The sequence below is a fragment of the Myxine glutinosa genome, chromosome 8 (assembly GCF_964187855.1).
Source record: "Myxine glutinosa chromosome 8, kmMyxGlut1.1, whole genome shotgun sequence".
Classification (NCBI taxonomy): domain Eukaryota; kingdom Metazoa; phylum Chordata; class Myxini; order Myxiniformes; family Myxinidae; genus Myxine; species Myxine glutinosa.
This window is the reverse complement of record NC_136268.1, coordinates 29,667,682-29,684,745: the sequence shown is the minus strand read 5'-3', so window position 1 is coordinate 29,684,745 and position 17,064 is coordinate 29,667,682. Positions and strand designations below refer to the sequence as shown.

General features: G+C 44.2%; 1 protein-coding gene across 2 annotated transcripts in view; it reads right to left on the bottom strand.

The window, feature by feature from the left end:
* LOC137410951 (KH domain-containing, RNA-binding, signal transduction-associated protein 2) overlaps positions 1-16,841 on the bottom strand; it is a 98,076-nt gene extending 81,235 nt beyond the window's left edge. For both annotated transcript variants that reach the window (XM_078783098.1, XM_078783099.1), the window contains exons 1-2: positions 16,552-16,841; positions 10,078-10,205 (exon numbers count right to left, since the gene is read on the bottom strand). In XM_078783098.1, the coding sequence (XP_078639224.1) occupies positions 10,078-10,205; positions 16,552-16,666 (243 nt within the window). In that variant the 5' untranslated portion in view covers positions 16,667-16,841. The remainder of the gene's footprint in view (positions 1-10,077; positions 10,206-16,551) is intronic.
* Between the last annotated feature and the right edge of the window lie 223 nt (positions 16,842-17,064).

Below are 17,064 nucleotides of genomic sequence, written 5' to 3'. Positions count from 1 at the left end.
ACACCACGAATCTGTCGCTCAAGGTTCTCCTCCAGCTGCGGTAAAACGTCATCATTGATCATCTGCAGATACCTGTTACCATTGACCTTCCTTTGAAAGAAAAATGGTCCGATCACCTGACCACTTCCAAAGTCCCAACCAAACAGTCCGCTTTTGTCGATTCATGTTGGTGTCAAAATTAAATTCCGGGGGTTGCCCTGTTGGTGCATATTCAAGAACATTATGGGTGTTGAACTTGCCATCCATGGCGAAAGCAGCTTCGTCGCCGATAACGAGATACCGCAGGAAATTGACATCTGCTTCGCAACGTGCTGTCACCCATCCGGCAAGCATCAGCCTCCTGGCAAAATCCCCTGGCGTAAGTTGATGCCGGATGTGAATCCGATTTGGATGTTGGTGGAGGTCCATTCTTGTGATTCGGTTGAATGTTTCCGAAGGCAATCCCGTCACATTTTGTCTTGCGTTGGTATCCCTAGGATGCTCCAAAACTTGCTGCCTTACTGCTGCAATGTTCATTTCCGATCGCCCAGTGTGCCCCTACCAGAATTCTCCTTGTTGTTGAGGCTAGTGCCATGCTCTTGGTATTTTCTAACATTCGCCCAGATGGTTTTGGCTGCTAGAGGCTCCCATTCTGGGAAACGTTCCCTGAACGCATCACGAGTTTGCTGCAAACTTCCAGTTTGGTGAAGGGTTGTAACCACGAAGGTCCGCTGTTCAGTCGTAAGTTGAACCATCTTTTCAATGACTCAGACTGTCTCTAAACCCATACACCGTCAGCCCATCTTAAATACCCATCTTAAACAAAGGATGACGCAATCGACGATTACCAGACCAGCTTAACAATTTTAAATAATCATCTTGGCAGTCGACAAGTAATGCATCCATTTAAAACTGTCTTGCCAAACTTTGCCATTAGCCAAACTTGTAAAAATGCGATTTGAACTTGTCATTTTCAATGAACATGTACTCGGTCATGTGTGACAGCAATGACGCATGAAAGGCATCATTGGAAAGCTGAGGATCTCCTCATAATTGGTAAACCACATGTAAATTGTCAAATTAAATAACCTTTGCATATTAACCCCTTGAATTCGGATTACCTTTTTTTTGATACTTTCTAGTTCTCCAACCTTTAATGAGCAAACAAAGAACTGCTCGACGGTGTGGTTTCAGTTGTTTCAACGGTTTTGATTTACGGTTTATATTTGAATGGCATGAGTTGTTCCAGAATGGCATCAATTGGTGGTTCGGTGTCCCCACCCTCTTTTTCCCTTTTATAAGGGAGGGTATAGAGTTGTTTTGCTTTACTCTTGAGCAAGGTCAGTGGATGCGCTTTTATCCGTGTTGCTGATCGAAACGTCGAGCAGTTGTTTGTTTGCTCATTAAAGGTTGGAGAACTAACATTCACATAAACATTGAAGGTTGGAGAACATTAAAGGTTGGAGGCATTTTTGCTTACCTGCTGAGGACATCGCTAGCTTTTTAAAAGGAAGGGGGTGGGGTTTCAATTTTAAACTGAAGCTGGAGATTGAAGCTGCGCTATTGACAAAATGGCCAAAATAAGCATGTGGTTGAATTACACGTGGAGCATATTGTGCAAGTCGTGCTCACAGAATTTGCAGGTCACGAGATATATTTTCCTGATTATCATTGCCAAAGTTACCCTGGTGTTGGGCTAGCGGCTAGGGTGCCGGCTTAGGATCCTAGGATCCTGGGTTCGAATCCCGGTCAATCGCTGAATTAACGCCAGGGGGGTTGACTCAGCCTGTCATCCTTCCGAGGTCGGCTAATTGAGTACCAGATCACTGGTAATTCCCTGCTTGTCGTTAAAGGCGGCAAAAAGGGTTGGCGTCAGGAAGGGCATCCGGCCGTAAAACATTGCTTCAAAAAGGGGACCGAAAAACAACAACAACCACAGTTCCCGAAAAAGGCCAACCCCCGCTTGCGGGGAAAAATGGCCTCTAAAGGTGGTTTTTAAAATTTTTTATCATTGCCAAAGTTCAAGTATTATTTTATCCTTTCACAACACTCGAAGATTTTCTGAAAATTGATAATGAGAAAAAGGGGGTTCCATCAATCAAGCACGTGAACCAAACACAACCAATTGCAGAATCAGAGTCGACGTTACCCAGAAACTTCTCCACCTTCTCGGGTGCAAAAGACACAATAGTCCAGGAGCAATTGGGTGTGACTGGGTAAGGTGCGTACGGAGAGTGAGGTGTTGGGGACAATATTTGGAAGCAAACACAGACAACATTCAGCGTCATCAGTGAAGACACCTGTGTTGCTATTTGAAGAAAGGAAAGGGATGGAGGAGCAGCATACTCCGGAGACAGATTTAAGAAGGCGCCACCAGGTTTTAGCGGAGGGAACCAAGTTTCAAAAGTTAAATCTTGAGGTTGGAAAGATGTTGTTTTCTGACTCTCCCGAGAGTTGACAGACACTTGTTGCAGGTTTTGTGGAATAAGATGAGATTGCCTTTAGTTGGGTTTACTTTCCAGGAAGAGAAGTTGTTTAAAAGCATTTGCCTCACCACAGCGTTTAGTGTGCCATGGGCAGGAAGAAGGTTTGGATAACTGAAGACGAGATGGGATGGATCTGTGCAAGAGAGAGAGAGCAGGTTTCTGTGGAAGAATTACCAGGCTGAGCTAAAGTCAGGAGTAGTAGATATGGGGGACCAGTCTTGAGGTAGGATGGCCACTTGAGTAGTCCCTGCCAATCTGCCCGAGTGAAATGCCAGCCTTTCAAGTGTTAAGGCAGCTCTCTGAGAACAGCAAAAGCTATTGACACTCACAAGCACCTGATTAGATGAACCAAATGGAGCAGAAGAAGAGCAGGAGATATTTGCAGGGAAGTTTGGTACCTTTTTAAGTTAATCGAGAAGCGGGGGTGGGGGGGGTGGAGGGTGGATTTGCCGCTGAGAGAAATCAATGTGTTAAAGTTCACAGAATGAATCAGTCCCGTGGAATCACAGAATTCCTTCGCTGGTGAAAGAGGTACCAACACCCATACAATCTGCATGTTGACAATTGGAATCGCCACGTATAAGGAAGGGAAAGTTGGGATGAGTGGTTAAAAGTCGGTCCACGTTGTCAGAGGTATAGGTCGAATTGTCGCTATTTACTATCACTGCTGCAGACGTACAGTGAAACTACAGTCACGTGAAAAAGTAAGTACACCCCATGTAAAGTTTTGACTTTTTCAACATATTTCAACATACAGCTATTTGATCTTCATTTCAACAAGATTGATAGATAAAGGTGATATAATATAACAAATATCATGAAACATTTACATTTTGTAGTCTGTAGGTGAAACTCAGTCTGTAGTTTCTGTAGGTGTTGGTGTCCTGTTTTCTGAGGAGTTTGTCGACAGTGTGTTGAGTGTGACTAGAGTGAGTGAAAGGTTGATGGTGAAAATGATGATTGGAAAGCTCATGGTAAACATCATCTCGGGATATGCTCCGCAGGTTGGTCGGAGCGATGAAGAGAAGGACAAGTTCTGGTGTGCTATAGAGAAGCTGATGGAAAACGTGAAAGATGAGGAAGTTGTTGTGGTAGGAGGAGACCTAAATCGACATGTGGGAAGGAGTATGGACGGTTTTGAGGGAGTTCATGGGGGTTACGGACATGGTGTGAGAAATGGAGAAGGTGAAAGGATTTTGGAGTTTGCTGATGGAGCTGATTTGTTGATTTGTAATACTTAATTCCAGAAACAGGATAATAAGCTTGTTACATACATGTCAGGTGGGTCGACAACAACCGTTGACTACCTGCTGGTGCGTAGGCGAGATAGGGGGCACCTCCGGGACACAAAGGTGATCCCGGGGGAGGAGGCTGTTTCACAGCACCACTTGGTTGTCTGCGACATAAGGGTGAAAGGTGCGAGGAGAGCTCGGCGGGTGAAGTACCAACCGAGAATGAAGGTGTGGAGGTTGAAAGAGGTGACAGTGAGGGAGGCATTAAAAGAGAGGCTGAGTATGGTGGAGGATGATGTGGTTGAGCTTGAAATTGGTTGGATGCCAATGAAAGATAGTCTGTTGGGAGCCGTTAGTGAGGTATGTGGATGGACAAAAGGACCACCGAGGCACTCGGAACATGGTGGTGGGATGATGAAGTTGGAAAGAAGATTGACGAGAAGAGGAAGAAGTTCAAGGAGTGGCAGAAGGCGAAGGGTATGGGGGCAGAAAAGGCAGAGCATGAAAGTTATAAGGCAGCCAAGAAGGCTGCAAAGAAAGAGGTAGCAAAGGCACCTGAGGCATGGAGGAAAATGTTCGGATAACGCTTGTATTCGGAAGAGGGTCAGAAAGCGGTATTCAGGATTGCAAAGCAGATAGCGAAAGAGAGGTGTGATGTGATGGGGGTGAGTTGCTTGAAGGATGAAGTGGGACAAATCGTTGTGGACCCAGATGGAATTAAAGGAAGATGGAAGAGATATATGGAAATACTGTTGAATGCAGAGAATGAATGGGATGGCAACATCGAGAGTAATCCAGTTTTAGGACCGGCAGAGAAGATAACCGAGAAGGAAGTTGAGGAAGCGATAAAAGCAATGAAGAGTAGAAAAGCAGGAGGGCCGACGGGAGTTGTGGGAGATATGTTGAAGGCAGCGGGAAATTGGGGTGTGAAGAGATTGACAGAGATCTGTAATCTGGTGGTGAAAGAAGGCCACATTCCAGTGGATTGGGAACTGAGTACCCTCGTCCCTCTATACAAGGGGAAAGGTGACCCTCTGGACTGTGGCTCGTATCGAGCGATAAAGTTATTGGAGCATGGAATGAAGGTATTGGAAAGGGTGTTGGAGAGGAGGATAAGGAAGAAAGTGAAGATTGATGAAATACAGTTTGGATGGAACGACAGACGTGCTTTTTATTGTGAGGCAGTTGCAGGAGAAGTATATGGAGAAGAGGAAGAAGTTGTTTCTTGGGTTTGTTGATCTGGAGAAAGCATTCAATAGGGTTCCACGTGAAGTAGTGACATGGGTATTGAGGAAGTTAGGAGTGGAGGAATGGTTGATCAGAGTAGTGATGGCAATGCACAAAAGAGCGCGCACAGCTGCAAGGACGAAGGACGGGAACAGTGGTGAGTTTGAGGTGAAGGTGGGAGTGAATCAGGGGTCGGTACTAAGTCCACTACTATTTGTAGCTGTGATGGAGGTGCTGGCTCAGAACGTAAAGGAGGGTTTACCGTGGGAGTTGTTGTATGCAAATGATCTGGCGTTGATTGCAGAAAGTAAGGATGGACTGAAGGAGAAGATGAACAAGTGGAAGGAATGCATGGAGACAAAAGGTCTGAAGGTGATTATCAGAAAAACGAAGGTGATGGCAAGTGGTAAAGCATGTGGTGAGGTGGAAAGAACTGGGAAGTGACCGTGTACTGTGTGCAGGAAGGGTGTCGGAGTGAATTCCATTAAATGTACAATGTGCGCTGAGTGGGTTCATCAAAAATGTAGTGGTTTGAGAGGGTCATTAACCAGTGTGGCAGCTACATTCAAGTGTAAGGTGTGCAACGAGGGAGCTGCAGATGGAGGAAATGTTGAGTTCGATCTTGGAGATGGCGTGAAGCTGGAAGGTGTGAAAACATTTTGTTACCTTGGAGACATGCTGAATGGAGAAGGTGGATCAGACTCGGCAACGGTTGCTCGAGTGAGATGTGCATGGAAGAGGTTTTGGGAACCGAGTGGCGTGCTGACGAGGAGGGGAGTGTCATTGAAGCTGAAGGGAAAGGTGTATGCTGCATGTGTGAGAAGTCTTAAGATTTATTGGTTGTGAGACATGGGTAATGAACGTAGAGCAGCAACGAAGGCTGGAAAGGGTGGAAATGCGAATGGTTCGGTGGATGTGTGGAGTATCGTTGAGAGAGAGGAAGACAAATGATGAATTGCGAAAGATGATGGGAATAGAGCCTGTGATGGATGCTGTGAAGAGAAACAGGTTGAGATGGTTTGGTCATGTGTTGAGGAAGGATGAAAGTGACTGGTTGAAAAGAGTGATGGAAATGAATGTAGAAGGAAGTAGAGGACGGGGAAGACCGAGAAAGACTTGGCTAAAGATGGTCGAAGAAGAAATGCGGGCAAGGGGGTTAACAAGGGGAGATGCAGAAAATAGGGCAAAATGGAGAACATTGTCATGGGGACCGCAAGGCTAACCCCCGCTCTTGCAGGGAAAATGGCCTTAAAATGCCTGTTGTTGTGTTGTATTTACATTTTGTAGTCCATTGTATAATTTAAATAAACATAAATGCAAATTTTGCATGTGGAAAAAGTAAGTACACCCTTGGCTCCAATAGGTGGTATTGCCCCCTTTGGCAGAAACAACCTCAAGTCGGCGTTTCTTATAACTGTCTGCCAGTCTCTGACATCGACTGGGAGAATTTTTTGCCCGCTCCTCCATGCAGAATTCTTTCAGCTGTGCGATGTTTGAGGGGTTTCTTGCATGCATAGCTCGTTTCAAATCCCCCCACAGCATCTCGATGGGATTCAGATCCGGGCTTTGACTTGGCCATTCCAGAACCCTCCATTTCTTTCTTTTCAGCCATTCCTTGGTGGATTTACCGGTAGGTTTCGGGTCATTGTCATGTTGCAAGGTCTACCTTCGGTTGAGCTTCAACTTTCCGACAGATGGCCTCACATTATCCTCAAGCACTCTGGTACAATGAAGAATTCATAGTGGATTCTATGATGGTGAGCTGCCCAGGCCCTGATGCAGAAAAGCTGCCCCAAACCATAATATTTCCACCACCATGCTTTACAGTTGGTATCAGGTTCTTGTGGTCAAATGCTGTCTTTGGTTTTCGCCAAACATGTCTTCTGGTACTGTGGCCAAATAGCTCTACCTTCGACTCATCTGTCCAGAGCACATTGTTCCAGAAGTGCTTGTCTTTGTCGAGGTGTTCATTGGCAAACTTTAGTCTTGCCCTGATGTTCTTTCTGGACAGCAAAGGTTTCCTCCTGGCACACCTCCCATGTCGATCAAATTTGTGCAGCCTCTTTCTAATGGTAGACTCGTGCACTTTGACAACAGTGGCAAGAGCTACCTGTAGGTCCTGTGATGACATTCTGGGGTTCTTCGAGACTTCTTTCAGCATCTTGCCGTCTGCTCTTGGGCTGAACTTGCTGGGGCGTCCTGGCCTGAACACGTTGGCAGTTGTTTGGAATATTTTCCACTTGTAGATGATCTTCCGGACAGTCGAATGATTGATTTCAAATTGCTTGGAGATGTTTTTAAATCCCTCCCCAGACTCGTAGGCATCTATAACCTTCTTTCTGAAGGCCTCAGAGCTCTTTTTATCTGGGCATGGTGACACCGCACACTTCAACAACAAAGAGCAAACCAAACTAAATGTCTGAGGTTTAAATAAGACAGGTTCCTCCAAGATCCTCTCGAACGATGTTCTAATCATTTGCACCTGAGCTGGTGCATCTGATTATAATTTTAGGTATTTGAAGTAGTGATAAATGTAGGGGTGTACTTACTTTTTCCACATGCGAAATTTGCATTTATGTTTATTTAAATTATACAATGGACTACAAAATGTAAATGTTTCATGATATTTGTTATATTATATCACCTTTATCTATCAATATTGTTGAAATGAAGATCAAATAGCTGTATGTTGAAATATGTTGAAAAAGTCAAAACTTTACATGGGGTGTACTTACTTTTTCACGTGACTGTACCACTTCAAATTATTATTATTATTTTATTTATTTATTTTTATTTTTTTATTTTTTTTTGTATACAAGATCGAGGCTCGTGAAAGAGCGAACATTAGTCACACACAAAGACAAACCGACACATAAAACATACAACATCGGGAGCGGTAGACAAGATGGGGAGAGAGGGGGAAGGACACAAACACAACATTTGAGAGCAGGGACCGAGAGACATGGAGACATCGAGAGATCTGAGAGAGGGCGAGGGCTTTGGGGGGGGGGGGGCATGGGAAGGGGGCGGTGGGAGAGGTATAAAACATATGGACACTGCCAGGACTTCCAGGAAAGAAGTTGGAATTTCAAACAAGGTGGATCTGGGGTGAATTAGCGGGGGTAGAAAAGATCAAGGTTTTGGATGGGGGAAGATAAGAGATGGTGGTGAACAGCTGTTTTAAAGACCTGGAGGGAGGAGTGGGATTGAAGGGAGTGAGGGAGTTTGTTCCAGAGGCGGGAGAAAAGAGGAATGAAAGAGTGAAGGTGAGCAGAGAGCCTAGACTTTGGCAGTTTAACCATAAGAGGGTTGCAGGCAGATCTTGTGCGACCTGAAGGAATATTGGGGGGACAGAGCACAGAGAGAGCTGGGGGTGCAAGGCCGGAGAGGAGTCGGTAGAAGACAGAAAGACCACCTACCTGCCTGCGGTGAGTGAGTGAAAGGCCCTCAGAGATAGCTTCATCGCGGGAGATTCCAATAATTCTGAAAGCTTTGGTTTCAACAGCGTGAAGCCGAGCTAGGTGTGAGGCAGGAGCACCGGCCCATAGGGGAGAACAGTATTCCATTGAGCTGCGGATGAAAGCCTTGTATGTGGTGAGGAGCTCAGGTGTGCCGAGGAAGGACTTCGCACGACAGAGGATGCCCAGTCGGCGACTGGCTTTGGAGGCCAGCTTGGAAATGTGGTTTTCCCAAGAAAGATCATGGCAGATAGTGAGACCCAAAATCTTGAGCGACAGAACTTCTTGGAGTGGATTGTTGAGAAAGTAGATGGGAGGGTTGTCCAGTCGATCTTTTCGGAGAGACATAGTAAGAGTGTGAGATTTGTCAGGATTGAAAGACATGTTCCACTTGTTTGACCAGTCTGTGATTTTGTCCAGGTCTTCAGAGAGTGAGGAGGCAGCAGACTGCCGATCTGAGGGAAGAGGAATGGAGCGGCAGAGAGTGGAGTCATCAGCAAAGAGATAGAGAGGATTTTCGAGAGAGTCAGAGAGATCATTGATGAAGACCAGAAAAAGCACGGGGCCCAGAACACTGCCTTGGGGAACTCCAGCCTGAACAGGAAGAGGAGATGAGAGAAACCCATTCAGGGCCACACGTTGACGACGACTAGAGAGGAAGTCCGCCAGCCATGCGTGGAGATTTCCATGGATACCAAAGGAGGAGAGTTTGGTGAGCAGAGCGGGGTGCCAGACCGTGTCGAAGGCACGTGATATGTCGAGGGAGACAGCTCTAATTTCCTGTTTGGCATTGAGGACCTCCATCCATTGTTGAGACAGCAGAAGCAGCATGTCCAGAGTAGAGTGACCTGGTCTGAAACCAAATTGATGATCAGAGATCAAGCCATTGGAGAAGAGGAAAGATTTCATATCCGAAGCAATGATGGATTCCATGACTTTGCTGATAATTGGGAGAAGGCTGATTGGTCTGTAGTTGCTAGGATCTGTTTTTGCACCTTTTTTGTGCAAAGCGGTGATGTTGGCTGATTTCCAAGCAGATGGCAGTTGACCTTGAGCAAAAGAGAGGGTGAAGAGAACAGAGAGAGGGTGAGATAGAGCAGCAGAGCAGGATTTTAGGACCCGTGGGCTGATGCCGTCGGGTCCAGTTGCAGAATCAGAGTCGAGGGTTGACAGAAACTTTTAATTTGTTTATTTATTTATTTACACGCACCTTTCTGCAACATTTATTTATTTAAATGTAAAATCTACAAATCCAATTTTAAGTTGCAGTTAAGGAGCTGTGGCCTTGATGAGGACTTACCTTATTTTTGTGGCGGAACTGTGTCCTAAAATTGAATCTCTGCTTGTGGTTTTTTTTTTTTTTTTAAACCCTTCTCACCACATCCTTTTGGCCTTTTTATATATATATATGTTAGATTAAATTGCACTTGCTACTACTACTACTACTATTACTACTACTACCACTATTACTACTACTACCACTACCACTACTACTACTATAATCACAATTTCATCAAATACAGTACTACTACTTCAACCTCTTCCGTTTGTTTTGTCATTTAAACTGCAAGCAGGAATCTGGAGCACCGTTCGTACTCACCACAAATATTAAAAAAGTATAAACATGAAAGAGTGCTATTTTTGTGATGTATCTTGCAGAAAAGTATTTAAAACTTCATTTTGAACATTCCTTACCTTTGGGTGCTGCTTTGCTGGAATTAAAACTCTTTCTGAGAGCTTAATATTATTGCGTCCCATAACATCACGATAATGCTTCTCCAGTTCCTTGTTGACATCACTCCCTTTCTGCACCCGTTCAATCTCTACAAGAAGCATGAAAAGGAGCATTAAACAAAGCTGGGTATTAAAACTAAAACTACACCACAGGCTGGCAGACTGCATCCAATTAAATCATTGCGCAGTGCAAACCAAAACAAGACACAGAAGGAAAACCAACACATCATTGTGTTTTGACCACAACAAGATCGATTGTCTAACAACGGTGTAGCAAGGGTTGAATCTGCTGAGTGGAGAATCTGCTGTCCCCCTGTCCTGTGAGCAGATCCCCAGCTCTGATTGATGGACGTTTGTGAAGGACATACATACACAGACCGGATGCTCAAGAAATTTCATAATGATCGGATCAAGCGTTCTACTTGGTGATTTATGACGTCATAATGAAGACACCTATGACACAATCATGAACACATGTTATTCCCCATGGAGAGTACTTTACACTGAGCCACCTTTCAATTTTTTCCCATGGAGCGGTTTCGGAGATTGAGGTGCAACGTCGTTTTTTGTTTTTCTTTCCCCGATATGGCGGCCGTACCACGTGACCTATGACTTCATAATTATCATTAAAAAATTATACAGGAGGCGGCGCTCCTATGGCAAAACGTTTGTGGCAATCGGACCATTACATGGCATTGCCCCATGGGCTACGCCGTTTAAAAAAACAAAACCAAGAAAAAAAAAACCAAGTGGTTGCTTGGAAAGAAAATCAACCTGAGATCATGAGCATGTCAGCTCTTTCCTGTTGATTTCAAAATAAAGGGAGTAGAAAAGTCAGCTCTTTCCTATTTCAAAATAGAGGGAGTAGAAGTGGGAGAACCTAACAATTTTGGGTGCAAGAACTTCTTCAAAAATATAAATAAACAGATAAACAAAAAGCAGACACGAAAACCAAATACAGGCAGTCCCTGGTTTATGACCACAATGTGTTCTTGAAAATGTGTTTGTAAGCTGGATATCCATAAGCCAGAACAATAAATTCCCTTTAATTACATGTAAAAAGTGATTAATTGGTTCCCAAATACATATTAACCCCCCTTTTTTCTTTTTTTTTACATAAAACATTATTAAATGTGGACTACTTTTTTAATCAAAAATGAATGAATTGATGCTATTAAATACAGTAGAGAAATAATAATTAGAAAGCTTAAAAAGGAAAATACCGTCGGACCCTGCTATTCGCAGGGGATACATTCCTGGAAAATGCCACTAATTGCAAAACCGCGAATAGTGGGGAATTGATTCAATGGAAAAAGGGGGGACAGGTTCCAGAGTCGCCAAAATCCACGAATGGTGAGGTAAATCCCGAGAATGGCAACGATAATCCGCAAAGGTCGATAAAAGTCCCAGAAATGGCGAGACAAAACCCGCAAATGTTGGCGATAATCCTGCAAATGGTGAGGCAAATCCTGCAAATGTCGATAAGTCATGGAAATGGCAAGGCAAATCCCACGAATGTTGATGAAAATCCTGGAAATGGGCGAAGCAAATCCCACGAATGTCGAAGAAAATCTGTGAATGCTTGCAGTGCCAGTTAAGTTTCAACAGGGAAAAGGGAAACAGTTAGTTAGCCCGCTCTAGCAGGGAAAATGGCCTTAAAATGCATGTTGTGTTGTGTTGTAGATACTGTGGAGTGTTTTGATTCTGTACAGTAACTTGCGGGGATGACGTGTTATGCAGCTGGTGGAACATCCCGCAAAGCTCTCGATTATAGTGCGGCTGAAATTCGCAGCCACGAAAGCCATGAAAACGCAAAGCACACAGCAGTGAATGTAGAAGCATGTCATGCTCGCGGCTTGTAGATGTTTTTTTGCGTACGTCCAGCTGCTTTATGCATGGCTGGTGAAAGATGGGTTTTATAAATGTGTCAAGCTAGCGGCCCGTGCATTTTTTTTTTTTGCGCCGCTGAAAAACCACTAATTCGCGGAACAAGGCCGCGAATAGAAAAAAACAAAAAAAACCGCAAATTTGCAGGACACTTTCCCACGAATAGAGAAACGGATCACATTTTATCAACCGCGAATAGTGGGGTCCGACTGTACAGTACACAAACTAAATATATCCTCGAGAGCGCATACACTTCCCCTTTCCGTCTCACAGTCGCAGCACATTCACTGTCCCTTTACACGTGCCAGGAAAAAAAACAATTCAACACCAGTACCTAAATATGAATGAATCCCTGTATTCCGCTGTTCAGCACACCGCCCATGCATTGGTCATTTTCCCCACACACGAGTGTCCGACTTCCTGCGCTTGGCGCTCAGCAGGGTATGTTGGAAAACGTTGTGTTCATAGGTATGGATTGAACGTTCAAAAGACAGAAACGTGGTTATAAAGTACGTTTGTATAACAGCTGATGTTCGGGAGCTGGGGACTACGTGTATTAGTATAACGAGCAACGGTACCCACCCTACGGGCGGGGCTTCAATTGGGAGGCCCAAATGAAAAGGCTAAATATCAGAAATTGAAGGCTTTTTTTCTTTTAAACGATTTATATAAACATCCGTTAAATCTCGATCGGTGCAGCCGTTTGTGCGGCACCCGGGAAAATAACGTCATGCGGAAGCAAGTATCAGCAGGATGTGGCAGTGTGGGAGTCCACGTTTCTGATCCTCCTTCATGCCGAAGTAGCCCACCACTTCTCCAAGCATTCCGCTCTTCAGATCCGCCACGACAGATTTAAGCTCGATACTGAAGACGCATGCAGTTAGTACTCCCGATGTCGTATGTACTCCCGATACGTGTTTCCTTCATTGTAAAAACTTCCAAATCAACAGTTAAAAGGATTTTGAGCCGATAGCTGTTACGGCATTGGCAAGATCGATGGAGACAGCGATCTGTTAGCGCATTCACCACCCAAATAGCTATGTGGAATTCACTCATGTCGAGATTAAACTAATCGTGTTCACAATCGCTATGTCGTATGTACTCCAGATACGTGTTTCCTTCAGTTGAAATGGGTTAGAATTCTCTCAGGCAGGGATTCAACCCGTGTCCTTATAAAAGGTCTTTGTCCGAGGTCACCGAGTTTGATCGGTTCTGCCGTGCAGCGATCGGTGCAGCCGTTTGTGCGGCACCCGGGAAAACAACATTGTCACAATGAACGTTATGCTAACGCGAATGTTGTGCGTGAGTCCAAACCTGAGAATGCTGGAGACTAAAGCTGAAATTGGGAACACTAAATAGCCTATTTTACTCCTGGAGACCCCAGGATTACCCACCCAAAATATATTTGCGATCGGTTCAGCAGTTTTTACAGTACCTTCGAACAGACGGACGGACATTTGGTGAATTATAGTAAGATAGATAATACACTTCACATTTTCTTGCAAATTTTACTGTACACCCTAATTTGTAAAATTGGTCAAAATAATTTCATGAGAGTGAAATCCCCTCCATTAACGCACCTTTATTAAATAGTCCCACCACTCCCTCCCACGCCTTTCCGCACTCAAAAAACTACTTAATCAAAAGAGACTAGCAACAATGGTCACATAGCCACAAGACTATACATTTTATGTTACATATAATTTATTTTATCGATAACATTAATGATAATGAGGGTGAAACATTTAAATAAGACAACAGAAGATAACAAGAGAAGGAAATATTAGAACATGAGAATCATGGATAAAAAAGAAGAAAACGTTTTGAAGAAAATGAAGTCAAAAGAATGATGAAAACATCGACGACAAACTTGACAAGTCAGGAAAAAAATCATTTTTGAATAAAATAAAAAACATGAAGGGATTTGTTTTTCTAAGCAGCGCTTTTGGATATATAGAGGTGCAAGGTTTTTCGGCTTTTCCAAGATGGCGCCTGCACCACGTGACCTATGACGTCATAATTTTCATAAAAAAATTATTGTGCCAATCAAAACCCTAACCAATCACTGCCCTTCTGGGTGTGGCCTCACGGATCTTTCGTCCTATGTGCTTCCAAAGTTAGGGTAATTAGCACAAGTGCTTCATGCATGATTTTCGGTGGCTTTTTAATTTGTTAGCTCAATTAGGGTGTCGATTAACGTGGCTTAGCTATGTATGTGTATATGATGTGGTGCCAAAAGGGACATAGGAAATAAATTAGAGGTAACGACATACAGGGGATAAACTACCCATAATCCCTGAGCTAATTAACATACCCCACCCCTCGTGATGGGAACGAAGATACACCTCACACGACATCCGGGCTAAACAAGTACTTATTACATGGTGGTTCTTCTTCATCGCTACATGCGGATCATGCCAATTTATGCAAATCTACCTGGTTCTAAGTTATCACTACCCCCTACAAACATAAAAGTACTGTGCGTTCTGATGGACTTTATTAAACCTTGCAATTATTCAACATACGATTAGATCTTCCGGGGTACCTCATGAACAGCACTCGACTCAAAGCCAATGGAAATGTGACACAGCAAACCCGGGCTGTGTATAATCAGCAGAGGCCTACATGTCTGATGTGGTAGGCCCACCAGAAAAACAAGATGGCGGCAATATCATTTTGTCTCATGCTATGGTGGGTGGAGTCAAGCTACAGATGTGGGTGTGGTCCGGGTGTTGTTCAAGCAATGGGTGCACAATAAATAAATATATATAGTCATCCCTCGCTATATCGCGGTTCACTTTTCGCGGCTTCGGTACATCGCGGGTTTTTCTCGCTAGTACTGTATATGTAAAATTATATCGCGGGATTTTTCGGTATAAATGTATTTTTATATACTATTATTTTAAATATTTTTGTGGTAAAATAAGCATTTTCTAGCCTAAAAAATTAAAAAACGTAAAAAAATAAGAAAAATACAGTATTTAAAACATATTACAAGAAATAAAATACTGTACATAGTGTACAGTAGAAGAGTAGACAAAGAGACAAAGAGTCGTGCGTATGGAAAACGCAGATGCGGCAGCTTCCACTTGCGCTAGTTACCCACGTAATGGGTAACTGTAATGCTCTTTCTGGCTGTGCAGTACATTAATCATCATCACCTTCATCGTCATCAGTACTGCACAGCTAATTCATCATCATCTTCATCACGCAAGTTGTAGTATTGAAGAGCCGGGGCTCTTGCTTGATACGGACGAAATGACGGGCAAGACACAAACTCGTCCGAGAAGATATTTATTCTCAAAACCAACTCGGGAACACTGAAAAGCCCGTTTATCGGGCTGCATTATAAAGCACAACCAGAAACCGAAAGCCACGCCTCTCAAGCGTGGCGTGCTTCGGTGGTCACGTGATCAACAGGTGTAGCTGATTATACCCGCACGCGCGCGCTTTGGCGGTCACGTGACCAGCCACTCTGGCGCCGGGGATCCCCGCCGGTGACGTCACCGGCTGGAGCAAGGAGATTCTAATGCTGGTCTTGCTTGGGGAACCCATGGGTCGCTACAGTATCTTCAATGGTGAGTACCCATTAGAATTTTATATGTTGTTAAAATTACGTATGTTTAAGAGTGTAAAAAGTGTTTGAGTATAGGAAGTGTTTATAAGAGTATGGGAAAGGTTAATAAGAGTGTGGGGAGGGTCATAAAGCTTTAAAATATATATAAATAATAAAATAAAAATATGGTCGCTACTTCGCGGATTTTCGTCTATCGCGGGGGGTTCTGGAACGTAACCCCCGCGATAAACGAGGGATCACTATATATATATATATAGACCCCCAAAAACAACAACAATGCAAAGGTATTGTAGAGCTGTTACATTTTGCAGGTAAAAATCAGTGTCTTGGTAATTCGAGATATCACATTATCATTCTTTTGCTGAAGTTTATTAATATTATCGATCTGGATATAGAAAAGTATATAAACAATTAAACATGGTCATTTTTAACGTCCATCGAGGACACTTGGTAGTCGGGCCATGACCTTTACCATCCGTCAGACTGCAGACAGTGAGCCATGAATCCCATAAAACTACAGGTACCAACGAACATGTGGTCACGTGCCCCAGGTACTCTGGGTCTCTCGCACACCTTACGAGTGCCATGTACGGAAATGGCGAGGACAATGGAGTGGACAAAACCAAGCCGAACCACCCTGACTAAGGCAATGGTAATGTCACAACATAATAATTCATTCAGTTTTCATTCCCTAAGCTTACAATTGATTATAACCGCAAATACTTTCAATGGACACAAATCTAATAAGCGCCAAACTCGATGTGGAAAAGGAAACAAAGCGCGTGCGAGAAGAAGAAGCCGCGCAACGTGCTGCGACGCCCACCACGTGGCGAACGACGAACGATTACAGGTACGTCCAACACAGGTGGATGAAAAGGCGTCATCGAACAACGTCGAGGTGAAGGGATCGCAGAGCGCCACGGCTAGGCCAAGCACTCGCTCGGCATGCACGCACGTAGCCACGTACGTACCTCCATTCAGCAGGCGGCTTGCATGCACGTACGGCTTGTCCAAAGCTTCAAGGCCTTCCTTCTCAGCCACCAGCTCGGGGAGGTACGTGTCCGTGCCTTCGTCTGCGGATTTCATGGCTGAACCTGCACCCTGCGAGGAGTCCCCTGCGTATCTAGGAAAATTGTGACAACAAATCTCTCTCTCTCTCTTCCCCTCCCCCAAATAACGCGGCTAAACAGCGCCCTCTCTCTTCACGCCTTTTACCTCTTTTCAAACACCAACCGGAACGTACCGCGTTCTCTCACCGGATGACGCTGCTGCTGCTGTTGTTGTTGTTTTATGAACCTCTCAGGCTTCGAGGAGTCGGAGTGACGTCACAGTCACGTGATTTTGCTTGGACCTTGGATACGCGACCGCCATATTGGCAAAGTGGAAAACAAAAGCCATTTCGCGCATGATCACATGTTATAATCGTCGTTGTCTTGTGCACAACGACTCTCGCTTTCGGAAACATACTTACACATCTGTCGCTT